Raw genomic sequence first — 12,927 nt, 5'->3', positions numbered from 1 at the left:
CCATCAGGCCACAACATTATGGATCTTGCGGTGGTCAGTTTGTTCCTCGTGGGGGTAAAACTTTCGTCTTTAAAAACTAAAGTTTCCATCTAAACATTTTTATTGTAAAGCCAAGAATTTAAAAGGAAGTGTCAGATGTGTTAAATTTCAACCTTTACTTGGCTGCGTAAGGCAGTGTAATTATTGTAGTAGTACACACGTGGCCATATGCTATTTCATCCACAGGGGCACTGCTTTATTCAGTGTACAGTGTGAGCGATGCCCTCTGAAAGGGCGCATAGTCAACATTCGCTTCTGGTTTTGCTGCTCAGAGCGTAGCTGTGGGCCTTGTTTGCTGTTTGCAGTAATATATTTCACTCAGCAAGTGTTTTCTGTGGCAGTCTTCACTGAAGCATGCACATACTTGGATGAGTTAACTTTCACAGCGCCTCTGCGAAGATGGTTTCCCCATTTTAACCAGGAGGCTGAGGCACGGGGTGAGGCTGGACGAACCTGCTGACTCCAGACTGGAGGTTCCCTGGCTTGCTGAAACGTTCTTCATTTCATGAGTAAAGGCATATGTAAGGATAAAGGGGGTGTTCGTGTCAGATGTGTGCTTGTAGCTCATGGAAGCGATGTCTCTGTCTCACGTTGGACAACTAAAATAGGACCCGAGTGGCGCTTGTGAGAAGTTGGTTGTGGTGGAGGCACCTCCCTAGCACAGAGGTGAAGTGTTTAACTATTGCCCTGGGCCTTCTTGCTGCAATCCCTTCGTCGTTTGCTGTGTCACACCAAACTACTGTAACGCTTCAGGGTCCTGGAGGCAGTGGTTGGATTTAACGCATCTGGCCTTGTGACGGCCTGCTGGGGAAGGGCCCATGATGCCTCCCGAAAGAGGCCGCGGCAGGCGTACGCCTTGCGTTAGCGTCCTTCTGGAGCGAGGCAGCGGAGGATCAGTTCGGCCTGCAGCTACCACAACAGGAGAAGGACCAGCTGCTGCTTAAAAGGACCACCAGTTTTTTTTGTGAGATGAGTGGAACCACATTATCTCGCTAACCAGCCCTCTGTGGGGTCCTTATCTTAAACAGCCCCCAGGATGTGTCTGTGTGAGACACAAACCCATGTGAATTAAAAGATTGGTTTTATATGGCCTGCCTGAGGCAGGAAATCAGATTCCAGCAGACAAATCAATCAAATACTTTGATTGCCACTAAGCATATGTAAATAAGAGAAGAGGGAAGAACAAGTGGTGAGGCTGATGTCCTAAAACCTCTTGGTCCTGAAAAGAAAGGCATTTTTGAAATACTCCTTTTCAATCTGTTGCCTTTCTCTGTAAGCTTGTGTGTACACCGCAAAAGTAAAAATGGAAGATGAGGATGTATGTTAACCCACATTGTTCTGAGCATCATTGCGGTGTTTGTGTGGCACCCACATCCCAAACTTGAACCAGCCTTCTGGTGCTGGCAGCCAGGACAAACCTCTGTTGCGGGAGGGGATTTTCTTGCCCATACTCAGGCTACAGCTCTGCTAAGAACAGCTCCCTCTCCCCACCCCTCCAGCCCCCCAAGTGCCGTGGTTCTCGGAAGCATCAGCTCAGAGCATCTTCTAGCCTTTATTCCAAGCCTGACCTTACGCGAGGCCCCGAGAAGCACATTTGGTTTAATCTCTTTAATTAGGAAAGAAGTAACAGACCTTATGGTATTAAAAGGTCAGCTTTAAGGTATTAATGTTCAGTGCCAGCAGGATGGATTGCTTTTTTTGCTTGTTTTTTGTTTTAATTGTGGATCCAAACAGTGAATCCGGGGATCCTGGAACTGTGTCAGTTTTTCTTACGGGCTGATTGCCTGGGCTTTCTGTAGTGGATTGATGGCCTATTTAAAAAAAAAAAAAAAAAAAAAAAAAAAAAATGCAGTGCTACTTCATAAGGGACCAGAAAAATTTGTTTTTTAGAATGGCTCCTGATGCAGAGGTTGAAAAACTCTCATTTGTGACCTGTAGTTTTGTGGCAAGTTCTAACTTTCGGAAATGTCTCAGAGTAGGCAGTTGTAATTCTGGCTTTGTATGGCCGCTGGAGAACACGGTCAGTCTTCTTACAGCATGGGCAGCTTGAAGGCCTGAGTAGATGTCTCATTTCCAAAAAAAAGATGTTGTTTCTGATTCCTTGGAGGTTTTGATGAAACACTTTGTGAGATTCAGTGTGAGTGAAGCTGTATGCAGGACTGGCCATACTCGGCCGCAGTGAGATCACCCAGACTTTTTGGATGGTAGAAATGAGCCACCCTTTGCACCTTGGCGCTCAGCGCAGCGGGGAAAGGAGCCGTCAGCCTCCTGCTTCTGGGGTGCGGTGGCTCCGGGATGTGCTGTCAGTGAGGGGAGCCCCGTCAGCCTTTCCCATCAAATTTGCTGAAGCCTTGCAGTGTCTGCGGTGCAGTGCATTCAGATGGTGGTGATGGATGGTTTCTTCGTGGACATCACCAGGAAATCTGGTATTTATTTCGAGATGGGTTAGGAGTGCAGTGTATGAAGTTCGTCTGGTTGTGCCTTACAGACGCCAACTTGGTTTCACAATTACCCTTCTGACCAGCAGATGGAGTTGAGAGAATATTACTTTTTGAAAGGTGACAAAATCAGTTCTCTTTGGTTCTCTCTACTTAGAACTGGAGCAGCTCATCTTCTGTTGCATTTTTTTCAAATCTCTGCATTACTTGAGTTTTGAGGTGTGTTCCTCCTTGTTTCTCCTTTTTGTGTCCTTTGGATTTCTTTAGTAATGAATTTGATCAGAATAGGAAAACAAAGGTCTTCAGCTAAGAGTAGGGGATGAGGGTGTAGTAGGGGTGTCTTGCTGTCGGCCTCCTAAAGAGAGGAAGAAAGTTTTCAACTCTGAAGCCAGATATAATTAGCATGAGTAGAACTGTGGTTGCTTAAAATAGACAACTCTTATTCTAGGGACTAGAAATAAAAGGTTTTCTGAAAAGTCTCTCCTCTGTTGTGTACTTGCAGCACGGAAGGCTTCCTCTTGTAACCTCTCAGCGATTTTCCCCTCTTGCAGCAAACACGAGCAGCTTCCTCCCCTGCTGCAGGGCTGTCTGTGGCTCTGTCACCCCCGTGCGTGCTGCCATCGCTCCCAGCAGCAGTCTCTGGTGAGCTCCCTTTCCCCGTGCCTGCCCGGCCCTGCTCCTTGAAAGCTGCTCTTTCCAGCATGCTCACTCGTCTTTTGCTCAGGGATTTCCCACCGGATCTGAGGTGGAGCCGCAGCCTAGCGAAGAGCTGCAAAAATCTCCTGAGCACATTGCTGCGCCTGGGTCTTCTAAAGGCACAGGTCCTAATGACCAGGAAACAAATCTGACAGGTAGCGTCTGGTGCCAGAGAAACTGTGTTACTGTACCGGGAGCAGAGCCCTGTCTCTATTCAGTCTTGGGGCAGGAGTTCATCCTGGGAACACGTGCTGCTTTGAATGGTGGGACCTCGTCGTTTTTGCGCCGTCTGTAGGTACGGTGCCAGGATGATGAAGGCAGCTGAAGAGGAAGATCTGCTCTTTCCCCAGCACCCTGGCTCGTGTTCCTCTCTCCTTCCCCCACGTGTGCATGTGTGTGGTGGGAATATCCAGCGCCACTTCTGCTCTCTGCCACCAGCTGAGGTGAAGTACCCCATAGCTAGCACTTCCAGTGTAGCTTTCCTCCACTTACAAACTTCTCATTTGTCTATTATCCACGGACTTCCTATTTGGGGTTTTTAATATTGATCACTCCTCAGTCTGTTCTGTCACCCAGTAAATCCTATATAAATCTCTCCTAATGCTTTGTTCATTTCAATACCTGTCTGCAAGAGCAGGACTCTGCAGATTGCTGTATCCAGTTTTGTTCCTTTTTTGTTGCTTTGAAGCATTCCTTTGTGTGTTTCTTGCCATTTGCTGGTCCTTTAAATCCAAAAGCTTATAAATACAAGGAGATAAAACTCCAAAAGTGAATCCTTAAGAAAGACACTGATCCAGCCTTGATTCCCAGCACAGTCAACTGCATAATATGGATGCATTTGCTGGCTTTAGAAGCAAGCTCTCTTGCTCTCTTACCCTCAGATGTAAGAAGTGTAAACTGGCTGTGTTACTTTCAAAATGAAGCTCTGGTGGTCACTGGCGAATGCCTGGGTTCGTGAAGTGACTGCACTGAGAAACGTGCTGGTCTTTGATACCATCAGAAAGCTGTTCTAGCTTTGTGACAGAAGAGTGCTTTCTGGGTTATTCGGAGCTGGTTCGGTGCTTATTAGAGCCTTCCTGTGATTGCTGCTTGCAGGAAGGGCTCCTTCCAGTCTTCGTGTAAACATGCAGGGTGTATGATTGGAGTTGGTCACACTGCAAATGTTTAATTCAGGTAGAAGAGACATTCCTAGTTAGAAGTGTCCTTCAGGACTCACAGTCTGTGTGTATATCCACGTTATGCCCACTGTCCCTCTCTGATAGGGACCCTCAGGATCATCCCTTGTCTGGGAGTGAAGGGGACCGAAGAGGTTTGGGTGTGCTTTGCCTTGTGTGCTCATGCATGAGCCAGAGGTGCGATGCCACCTTGCTCTCTGTGGATACTGCCTGTGAGAGCTGGTGCTTGTAAAGTCATAGTTGAGAGACTGGATGTGCCCACAGTGTAAATGCACGTGTGGATGACGTACCAAAGCCTGTGTTGCTAATAGTAAATAACCTCCTTTTCTTAGTCCTAAACGTCAGCAGACTGAGATACAGAATCATTGAGGTTGGAAAAGACCTTCAAGATCATTTGGTCCAGCCATCACCTGGTGCAGCCTGCCTTCTGGTTAGGGCAATGAAAGGTCTACAAAGCAAACATCTGTATCAGAATAGTAATCCCCCGTGGCAGTCACTCCTTAATAATCTCACTCAGGTCCCTTGTTGACTAGAAACCTGTCTTAAAGAAATAAGACGTTTTGTAATGCAGGATTTAGCCTGATACAGTGATTCCAGAAGATAGTTTTCTGTTAACATCAGGAAGAAGGGAAAAAAATGGGAGTTAGTAGTAGTTGTGGAAGAGGAAGTGTACTTTAAAGATGTAAACTATATGGAAGCGTGACTGACAGACACTGACTTTGTATGAGGCTGTTTACCTGTTGAGACATTGCCAGTACTACTGTAATTGGTGCCTTTTTTTCTAAGAAAAGGTAGTAGATAGCGTTTTATCTTAAGAGATGACGTTGAACGCCTTTATATAAGCACATCAAAGCGTGGAGGGTTACTGGTCATCTCCGTGAAGCTGCAAGGGAACGTTGCGTCCTTCCAGGTCCATGAACGCAGGATGCTTGTGCACCTGCGCTGCCCATGAGTTTCTGCTCCTTAGAGCAGGGGCAGGGCAAAGCTATCTTGCTGAATGAATGTATAGCTTCCATAAGTTTAAATGGCATTAATCATTGCTTCACACAATAGAAGGGTTGTACTACTCTGTTTCTAGAAATCTGGTTAATGAAGCCTTCATCTGTCAAAGTTTGTGTCAGACTTCTAGTCACTGATGTGTTTGATTTGTAGTGGAGCCCAGCAAGAGAAACAAAACAGTCTTTATTCCTCATATATCTGACTATCGAAGCACTTACTGTAACTGTGGGAGCAGAAGCACCTGAATTTCCTGCTTCATCAAGAAAGTTGTTAGTCATTCACGTGAGACGATGCGAAGCCTCCTGCTTGTTTTGCAGTGGAAGGATTCCTGTGTATGACAGGAGCTGGGCAGCCTGGGGGTGACCTCAGTGCACTGACACATCTCCCCTTTCACACTGCTCCTGCAGACCACCGCTCTTAAAAGACAAGAGGGAAGAGACCAGCTTTCTCAAGCAGCCAAGTCTGAAAAGTGAGGTGGTGGAAAGATCATTGTGTTTGCAGGTTTGGGTTTAACAGGGTTGAAATAGTGACTACCATAAACGTCAAGAACTTTGGCAATATGCTGAGTTCTTTGTTTGGTTATGCCTACTTGCAGACATTCTCTGCTTGATCAAGACTGCTTGTCCTTCTATGTTCAAGAAACCCCTTTGGGTCAGGGCGTTGTATCTGTGCTGATTAAGCTGCAGTCACGTCTGCTAACTGGTAGAGTAGTAACAAAAGTAGAATTTTGGCTAGGGCAACGATTCTTTGACTGGAATGAAAACATCACAACCAGCAAGATTTTTTTTGGCATGGTCTCTCTATTTTTCTGCAGATTGGCTAAACTAATTGTTTCCTATTCATGACCTATGAATTGTTTCAGCAAAACCTGTCTGCTCTCACGGATTTGTTCACAGCAGAAATGGAAGACTTAAAAATTACAGCTGCATGCCCTAGGAGCATAACTGGATGCTTTTTCATAGCCCTCTTTTCTTTTAATGCTTGTCATCTTGCAAGCTCTAGACAAACAGACGCAGTGATTCCTTTTTGTTTCAGACTTAACTATAATCATCATCAGTGGCAGTCCCCGTCTCCTCCATCAAGCACCAGGCATGGTGTTCTGTATGCGACTTGTGTGCATTGCTCTACAGAAGAAATGCCAGCTCTTTAAAGCCTCGTGTGCCATGGCAAAGCTGAGGGCAAAGCTTGCTGCTGGAGTAATGAGAACATGTGTCAGGGAACCTTGCTTTGACCTAAGAAAATGAGTTTTGTTGCTGTTACGTGCCCCGTTTTGCCGGTTTTGGTATTTTCTGGGGAGTCCTAGTGGAAAAACTTTTCTCAAAGGTCAAAAATAGAGTGGGCTACTAATGGTGTATTCTGTCACTTAAGGTTGATTTTTTTAAAATGCAGCAAGCAGGCTTTGGTCAGGAGTTCTCTAGATGGCCCTGAAGTATTTCCTGTTACCTGAAGTATTTCCCTGCATAATAAACAGAAGATTCTGGTTGACTTTTTGATTAAAATACTGGTTGTAAATGTCTTAACAGAGGAATCTCTTAATATGATGTTCAGAGATTAGAATACAAAATGCTTGAGAATGCTGCAGAGTGCTATGATGATCCTTGTAGCTTGTAATATGGGAATGCTTGGTGAATTGTCTTGCGATGACAGAACTACTGTACAAGATAAAGATCAAAATTTAGATTTGCAGGCGTGATGCTAAACTAACTTTCTTCTTAGTCCCAGATGCAAACTCAAGTACAGCAAGTGGGGATTGTACCAACGCAGGCAATGGCAACTGGACCAACAGCAGATCCGGAGAAGCGCAAACTGATCCAGCAGCAATTGGTTTTGCTGCTTCATGCTCACAAATGTCAGAGGCGTGAGCAAGCAAACGGGGAGGTGCGAGCCTGTGCTCTCCCACACTGTCGAACCATGAAGAATGTCCTCAACCACATGACACACTGTCAAGCTGGGAAGGCCTGTCAAGGTGAGAGCATGTCGCTGCAGCTACTCTTGCAAATGAGCTGTGTGCCACTTCTTGGGTATTTGTCAGCAGTGTTTCCCTTTTGTCCAAAAGACCACTGTACTCAGCACAAATGAGTGGAATAGCTAGCTCTTTAATTAAACAGCAGCTCCCTTTTCACTACCTTTACCCTGGTTCCCATTTCTGATCTCTTTGCATTTTTCTGTGTAGAAAACAGAATGCAGTATTTTCATGTTAGAAATAGGCTACTACCAACAGTAGCCTCGAGAGACTCTTTTATCTCCTTTGTATAAAGAGGATCTAATATCCACCTTGGTTTGCCTGTAACTCAGTCATGTAGAATTTCTTAAATTTTAGTACTATTTTCTGTACTTACTATGGCGTTGTCGGTGAGTCCCAAAAATGTTTAATTGCAGTTAGTTGTGTTTAATTACATATACATCATTGCTTGTAGTGGAGAGAATAGAATGGCTCTTAAAAATGAAAAGAGTTTATTTAAAATGAGTTAGCTAAGAAAGTGACCTCAGTCTTGTTGCTTTTCCTTGTCGTAGTTGCTCATTGTGCTTCTTCGAGACAAATCATTTCCCACTGGAAGAATTGTACTCGGCACGACTGTCCTGTGTGCCTTCCTTTGAAAAACGCCAGTGACAAGAGAAACCAACAGCGTAAGTAGCTGTTTTACTGCTGTCACAATGGAATTATACTGTTAAAATGCAGCTAATCACATGTACGGTGTAAGAATAAACCTTGACAATCTCAACAAACTTAACAGCTGTGTGCTAACCTCATATAAAGATGAATGGACTAGTGAGTTCTTGCTTCTGATCATGGAATGCAATTATTACTTAAATATACAATACGTGAAATGGGAAAGTCTCAGATCGAGCCCACGTTTGTTTTTACATGGTGTGGCAACTTCTGCCTGGTATTTTCTGGTGAGGCAGGTCAATAATTGCCGTGGTCTAATTATGATTCCAGTTATAATAAATTTTGGATGTAGGTAGAGTTTTGGGGCAGATTTGTATTGTTTTTTTTCATGCTGCTAAAATAACTTAAATCAACATGCTAATAATGAAGAAGAATTAAAAATATCTGTAGAAGTGTATGTTTGTGCAGAAAAAGAATGGGTCTGAGCATCTTAATCATTAAGTGTATTTAATGCTGGTACTGACTAGATCTACAAACCATAATATTTTTGCCCATGTCCCTTTTTTCATAATGGCTTAGCTGTTGCTGATGTTTGGGGGCAGTCAATTTCTAGTGCATTTCTTCCCTCTTGTTTTGAAACAGAAAACACTGAGCTTAGGTTGGTAGGTTCCTTTGAAATTATGCCAAGATAGAACATTTGACAGCATAGATGCAGCAGTTTTAGAAGTCTAAGTAATGTTGTGCCTAAGTATATTTAAAGAAGGGTTAAGAAGCGGAAAATAGCTGAAGGGCTTGTGCAGCTTCTACATTTGGATGGTATTGGAAGCATTCTGCTAATTTCCATTTAGGCTGAGGCTGCAGTGAGGAAAGCTAATAAACCTTGCAGGGTAGTGAAGAGCCCTTAGGTTGGGTGAGTAAGGCAGAGAGGAGAATAACTGGTAAGACTGTCCAAATTAACTAGTGAAGATGCTATTGTTATAATTTCAGGAGGGTTTTTTCCCTCCAAAAAAAAAAATAAAATAAAAACAAAGAGCTACTTGGAGGTAGGGATCTTGTTTTCATTTAACCAAATGTCTCCTTCATAACCAAAATATATTTTTTGTGTGGTAAAACTAATTTGTTGCAAGTGATTAGTCATGTTTGGCCTTTGAAAAATGTTTTGATAGCTTTGCTTTCTAATATGACACGGTCTGTTTGTGCATAGCATCCATACGACACAGTTCTTATCAAAGCACAATAGAATTTTTTTAATACGAGCAGTAGTAGAAAACTAGCTTGTGCAGTATTTGTTTTTACATCATTCATACAGCTTAGCAAAAGAGAAGGCACTTTAACCAAAAAGAAAGTCCTTAAAAGGTAAATTTGAGATCAAATAGGATGTCTTGTTTTGACTGCAACAGAATTATAATGGGTAAATGTAGAGTTTGGTGTTCTTGTTGCATGCAGAGGAAAATAAATATGAAATCTCCCTCTCTGTGCAAGTAACCGATAATCCAACAGGAATAACCATGAAAATGTACTGCTTAGTGTGCAAGTCTCATTATTCTGAACGTCTGAGTCATGCATATGACACCTCCTGGTTTGTTTGAAGGTTAAAGATGAATGCTAAGAGTACTTGTTTAGATGTATTATAAGGTATACCACTTTTTAGGCTTTCAAAGAAGTTTGTTAAATAATTTACATTAATAGATGTGTTTGAAAACACTGCTTGATCAGGTAAAAACTAACCTAAGCTAGGTTAAAGACCTGAAGAAATCTGTCCTCTTAGTAGATGGTGTAATTATTTACTCCTAACTGAGAGGCGTTAGGGGATTCTAGATATGGCAGAATAGGTTGAGAACGTTTGGAAAGGGAAAAAAGAAATAAAGTGTAGTTACACTTGCTACTTTTCAGGCTGTCATTCTTGCAGAGTGAATTATCACGTGGTCATTAAAGTCTTTGAGTCCTCAAATCTTCTTTCCTGTGCTGTTGCCTATTTTACCATTGGTACTTTGATTCCTGTTGTATCTGTGCCAGGCTTTCAAGCAGCTCCTTTAAAGTGTGCCGATCTTTTAGAAAGTTCTGCAGGTCAGCACTTCTGAAATGCTGGAATACAGTGTCTTGCTTCCACCTTGTCCCTGCAGAGTGGTTCCTGTGCTCTTAATCTGTTCCTGCTCCTCTGGGGATTCCTGCTGGAAACAAGGACTGCTTGCGGTGTGCAGGGTCTTAGAACAGAGCTTGCTCTTTAGAGGCATCTTACTCCACATTTTGGTGTTCGGTTTCTTTGGTGCCATTATTGGTAGTAAGGTGACTTGCTAATAGGATGTGTTGGGACAAGGCCGGAACTGTTTTTCTGTTCCTTATGGCTCTTTATGTATATGCCATGTAGAGCTCTGATTGGGGTAGGATACAGAGAGAAACTGCTCCCCCCCCAACTGCATATACCAAAACATGAAGCTTTTCTTTTGAACAGGCTATCTGCTCCTGTGTTCTGAAGTAATTACTTGAAAATTGGTACTAATATTTTGGGTTTGGAGGCTTGTTTTTGTTAGGAGCACTTTGTTCCCTCCTGAGCCTACCGCAAATTAAGGTATAAACTCTTGTAACTCTTGGCTGTTGATACATCTGCTAGCATTATAGCTCTATTGTAACAGTTATTTTTCTGAAAATTTGTCTCATCAGGAACATGCAACAGCTTCCTAATTCTTTGTGCCTGACCTGGGCAGGTGTGTATTGCACCACCAAGCAGCTACTCTCTCTGCTTCCCCTTGCAGCCCTCCCCATGGTGCTAAGTGTGCTGCACCGCACTCCTGCAAGGCCGACATGCTTCATTCCAGAGTTGGGGGGCTCCAGGGAATCTTTCCATGGTCCCTGTTCAGGTGGGCAAGACTGAAAGGTGGAGCTGTGAACGTGGAGCCAGTCTCCTCTGTGTTTTTCCCTGTAGGAGTTGTTGAAGAAGAAAAAAATACTTAAATAGGGTGAAGTCAGCAGAAAGCTCGACTGAAAGAGTAAATCTGAGACAACCAATTTTCATCTGAAAATGTCACTTCTAAGAACACTGGGCCAGAAATTCCAGGATGTATAGACTGAGGGATGAAGGGTAGGAATTGGATAAGGGAAGAGGAAACAAGGCTGAGGGAGTAGGTGGTTGAGCATGGACAGAAAAAGAAAGAAGATCTGGACCCAGAACATTTAGGAACTCGCCAGTTGTAGAGAAGGAAGGAGGGCGTTGATGCACAGGGAAGTGTCTGCTCAGGAAGAGTAGGCAGCAACTAGTTTGCTGGAGCTGATTTTCTTTGAAAACTGGAAATTACATCTAGTTTGGTCAAGTCTTACTGTCAGTGACTGCCTGTGAATTCTGCAAACAGAATGTCCTTTTTTTCCCCTGCTCTTCTAGTGCTGGAAATCGTACAGAATGGTGACGTACCAGCTATCAGTTATTCCACTGAGCCATATGATAAATGGTTAGACCACAAATTAAAAAGTTCCATTCGTTGACTAATATGATGCTATACTGTGAAGGCTTTTAGTTTAATGCTTACTAAAAAAAAAAGTTTAAATGTTGTTGGTGTAGTAAAGTTTGATGCTGACACTTCCTACTTTGAAGTTGCTTATGTAGTTATTTACTCCATGATTTGATTCATGATGTAGCTTTTTAATCAGACAACCACGTACAGTTACATTTCCTATACCTGCCTAATTTTGGGTGCAGGACAGGCTTGTGCTGAGGTGAGTCAAGGTTACCAGCAGAAGTTTTGCTCCAGTCCCTTTGAACTAGAAGGGGTATAACACGGAGAGTGAGGAACTACAGGACAACGAATTTGGATGCTGCTGAATGAGCTTTAGTTCCAGAATATGGAAGCAAAACAAACACTGTAGAACAAACTTCTCCCATTTATTAATGTTGCTTCCAACGAGGTGGTCCGGTTAGAGAAGTGCTGGGCATTCATGGTTATGATGGCAGTTGGAGTCTGTATGTAAAATAAATGCTATTCAATTGTCTCTATAAAGCATACATGCAGTTACATTAAGTCAGCGTCATCTGCTTTGCACGCTGAAACAGGATCCTATAGATAGTGCTTGATCATTTCAATTACATCCTAATGCATGTACCCAGGAGGGGTCTAATCAGACTGTTCAGGAAGTTCTGAAGCTGCTTAACTTCTGCTTGTTTGAACTTTCGCTCTTAAAATATATAAACACATGAGTTTGTAACAGAAGCATATGAAGCTTAATTGTTTTTAAAGGATTTAGAATGTGAACAGTTCTGTACAGACCTCTCTTTGCATGTACAGTTTCTCATAGGAACTTATCAATGTCTAAAACATCAGTTAATGAAAAATCACACTAGACATTGCTCCATGTAGTAAGTAGGCTAATTTGATAACTACTGTTTGTTTCAATCCTGTAATTATTTTAATTGACTTGATTTCCTCTGGTATCTGCCATAGAAAGAGGACTGCATTTGCACTTGGATCTGTCCAGTATAGAATTTAATACCATCTTCCTCCATTTTCTTGTTGGACAGATTGAGATCTTGTCATGCATTCATATGAAAATAAAACCATGAAAATAGAGAAAACCCCTTCAAAATCAGATTCCTGATTTTGTGAAAAGACTCAGTACAGTCTGTTATTGAGTTACAAAGTAGAGAAAAGCTGACACCAGACAGAGCCACTTGTCTCCGCGCTGTGTGTACCGCTACTTGTAAGCATCTAGTCGGTAGTAGTAAGTCCTGTAGTAAGATATATTAGATTAAGGTATTGAAGTAACATTTGGCTGTTTACCAACTTTTGCGAGTTTTGCCTGTTTGAGTAGGTATGTGCACACATGTGGAACTTCTTAGAGATCATTAGTCTTTTCAAATTGCCTGGGTGCTGCCTGTGCTTACGTCTCACAGCTTGGAGTGATGTCTTGTTGCCAGGGTGGTGTTCTTTTTCCGTGGAGGAGCACAAGGAACAGTGAAACACTTGGCTAGCCTCTGTGTGGT

At 42.9% G+C, this 12,927-nt stretch overlaps 1 protein-coding gene across 9 annotated transcripts in view; it reads left to right on the top strand.

The window, feature by feature from the left end:
* CREBBP (CREB binding protein) overlaps positions 1-12,927 on the top strand; it is a 94,764-nt gene that overhangs the window by 37,495 nt on the left and 44,342 nt on the right. For all 9 annotated transcript variants that reach the window (XM_035549088.2, XM_035549087.2, XM_035549084.2 and 6 more), the window contains 2 exons: positions 7,064-7,313; positions 7,862-7,975. In XM_035549088.2, the coding sequence (XP_035404981.1) occupies positions 7,064-7,313; positions 7,862-7,975 (364 nt within the window). The remainder of the gene's footprint in view (positions 1-7,063; positions 7,314-7,861; positions 7,976-12,927) is intronic.

This window comes from Cygnus atratus, chromosome 15 (assembly GCF_013377495.2).
Source record: "Cygnus atratus isolate AKBS03 ecotype Queensland, Australia chromosome 15, CAtr_DNAZoo_HiC_assembly, whole genome shotgun sequence".
NCBI lineage: Eukaryota > Metazoa > Chordata > Aves > Anseriformes > Anatidae > Cygnus > Cygnus atratus.
Note: the sequence above shows the minus strand (reverse complement) of the source record. Positions and strands in the feature narration are given on the sequence as shown.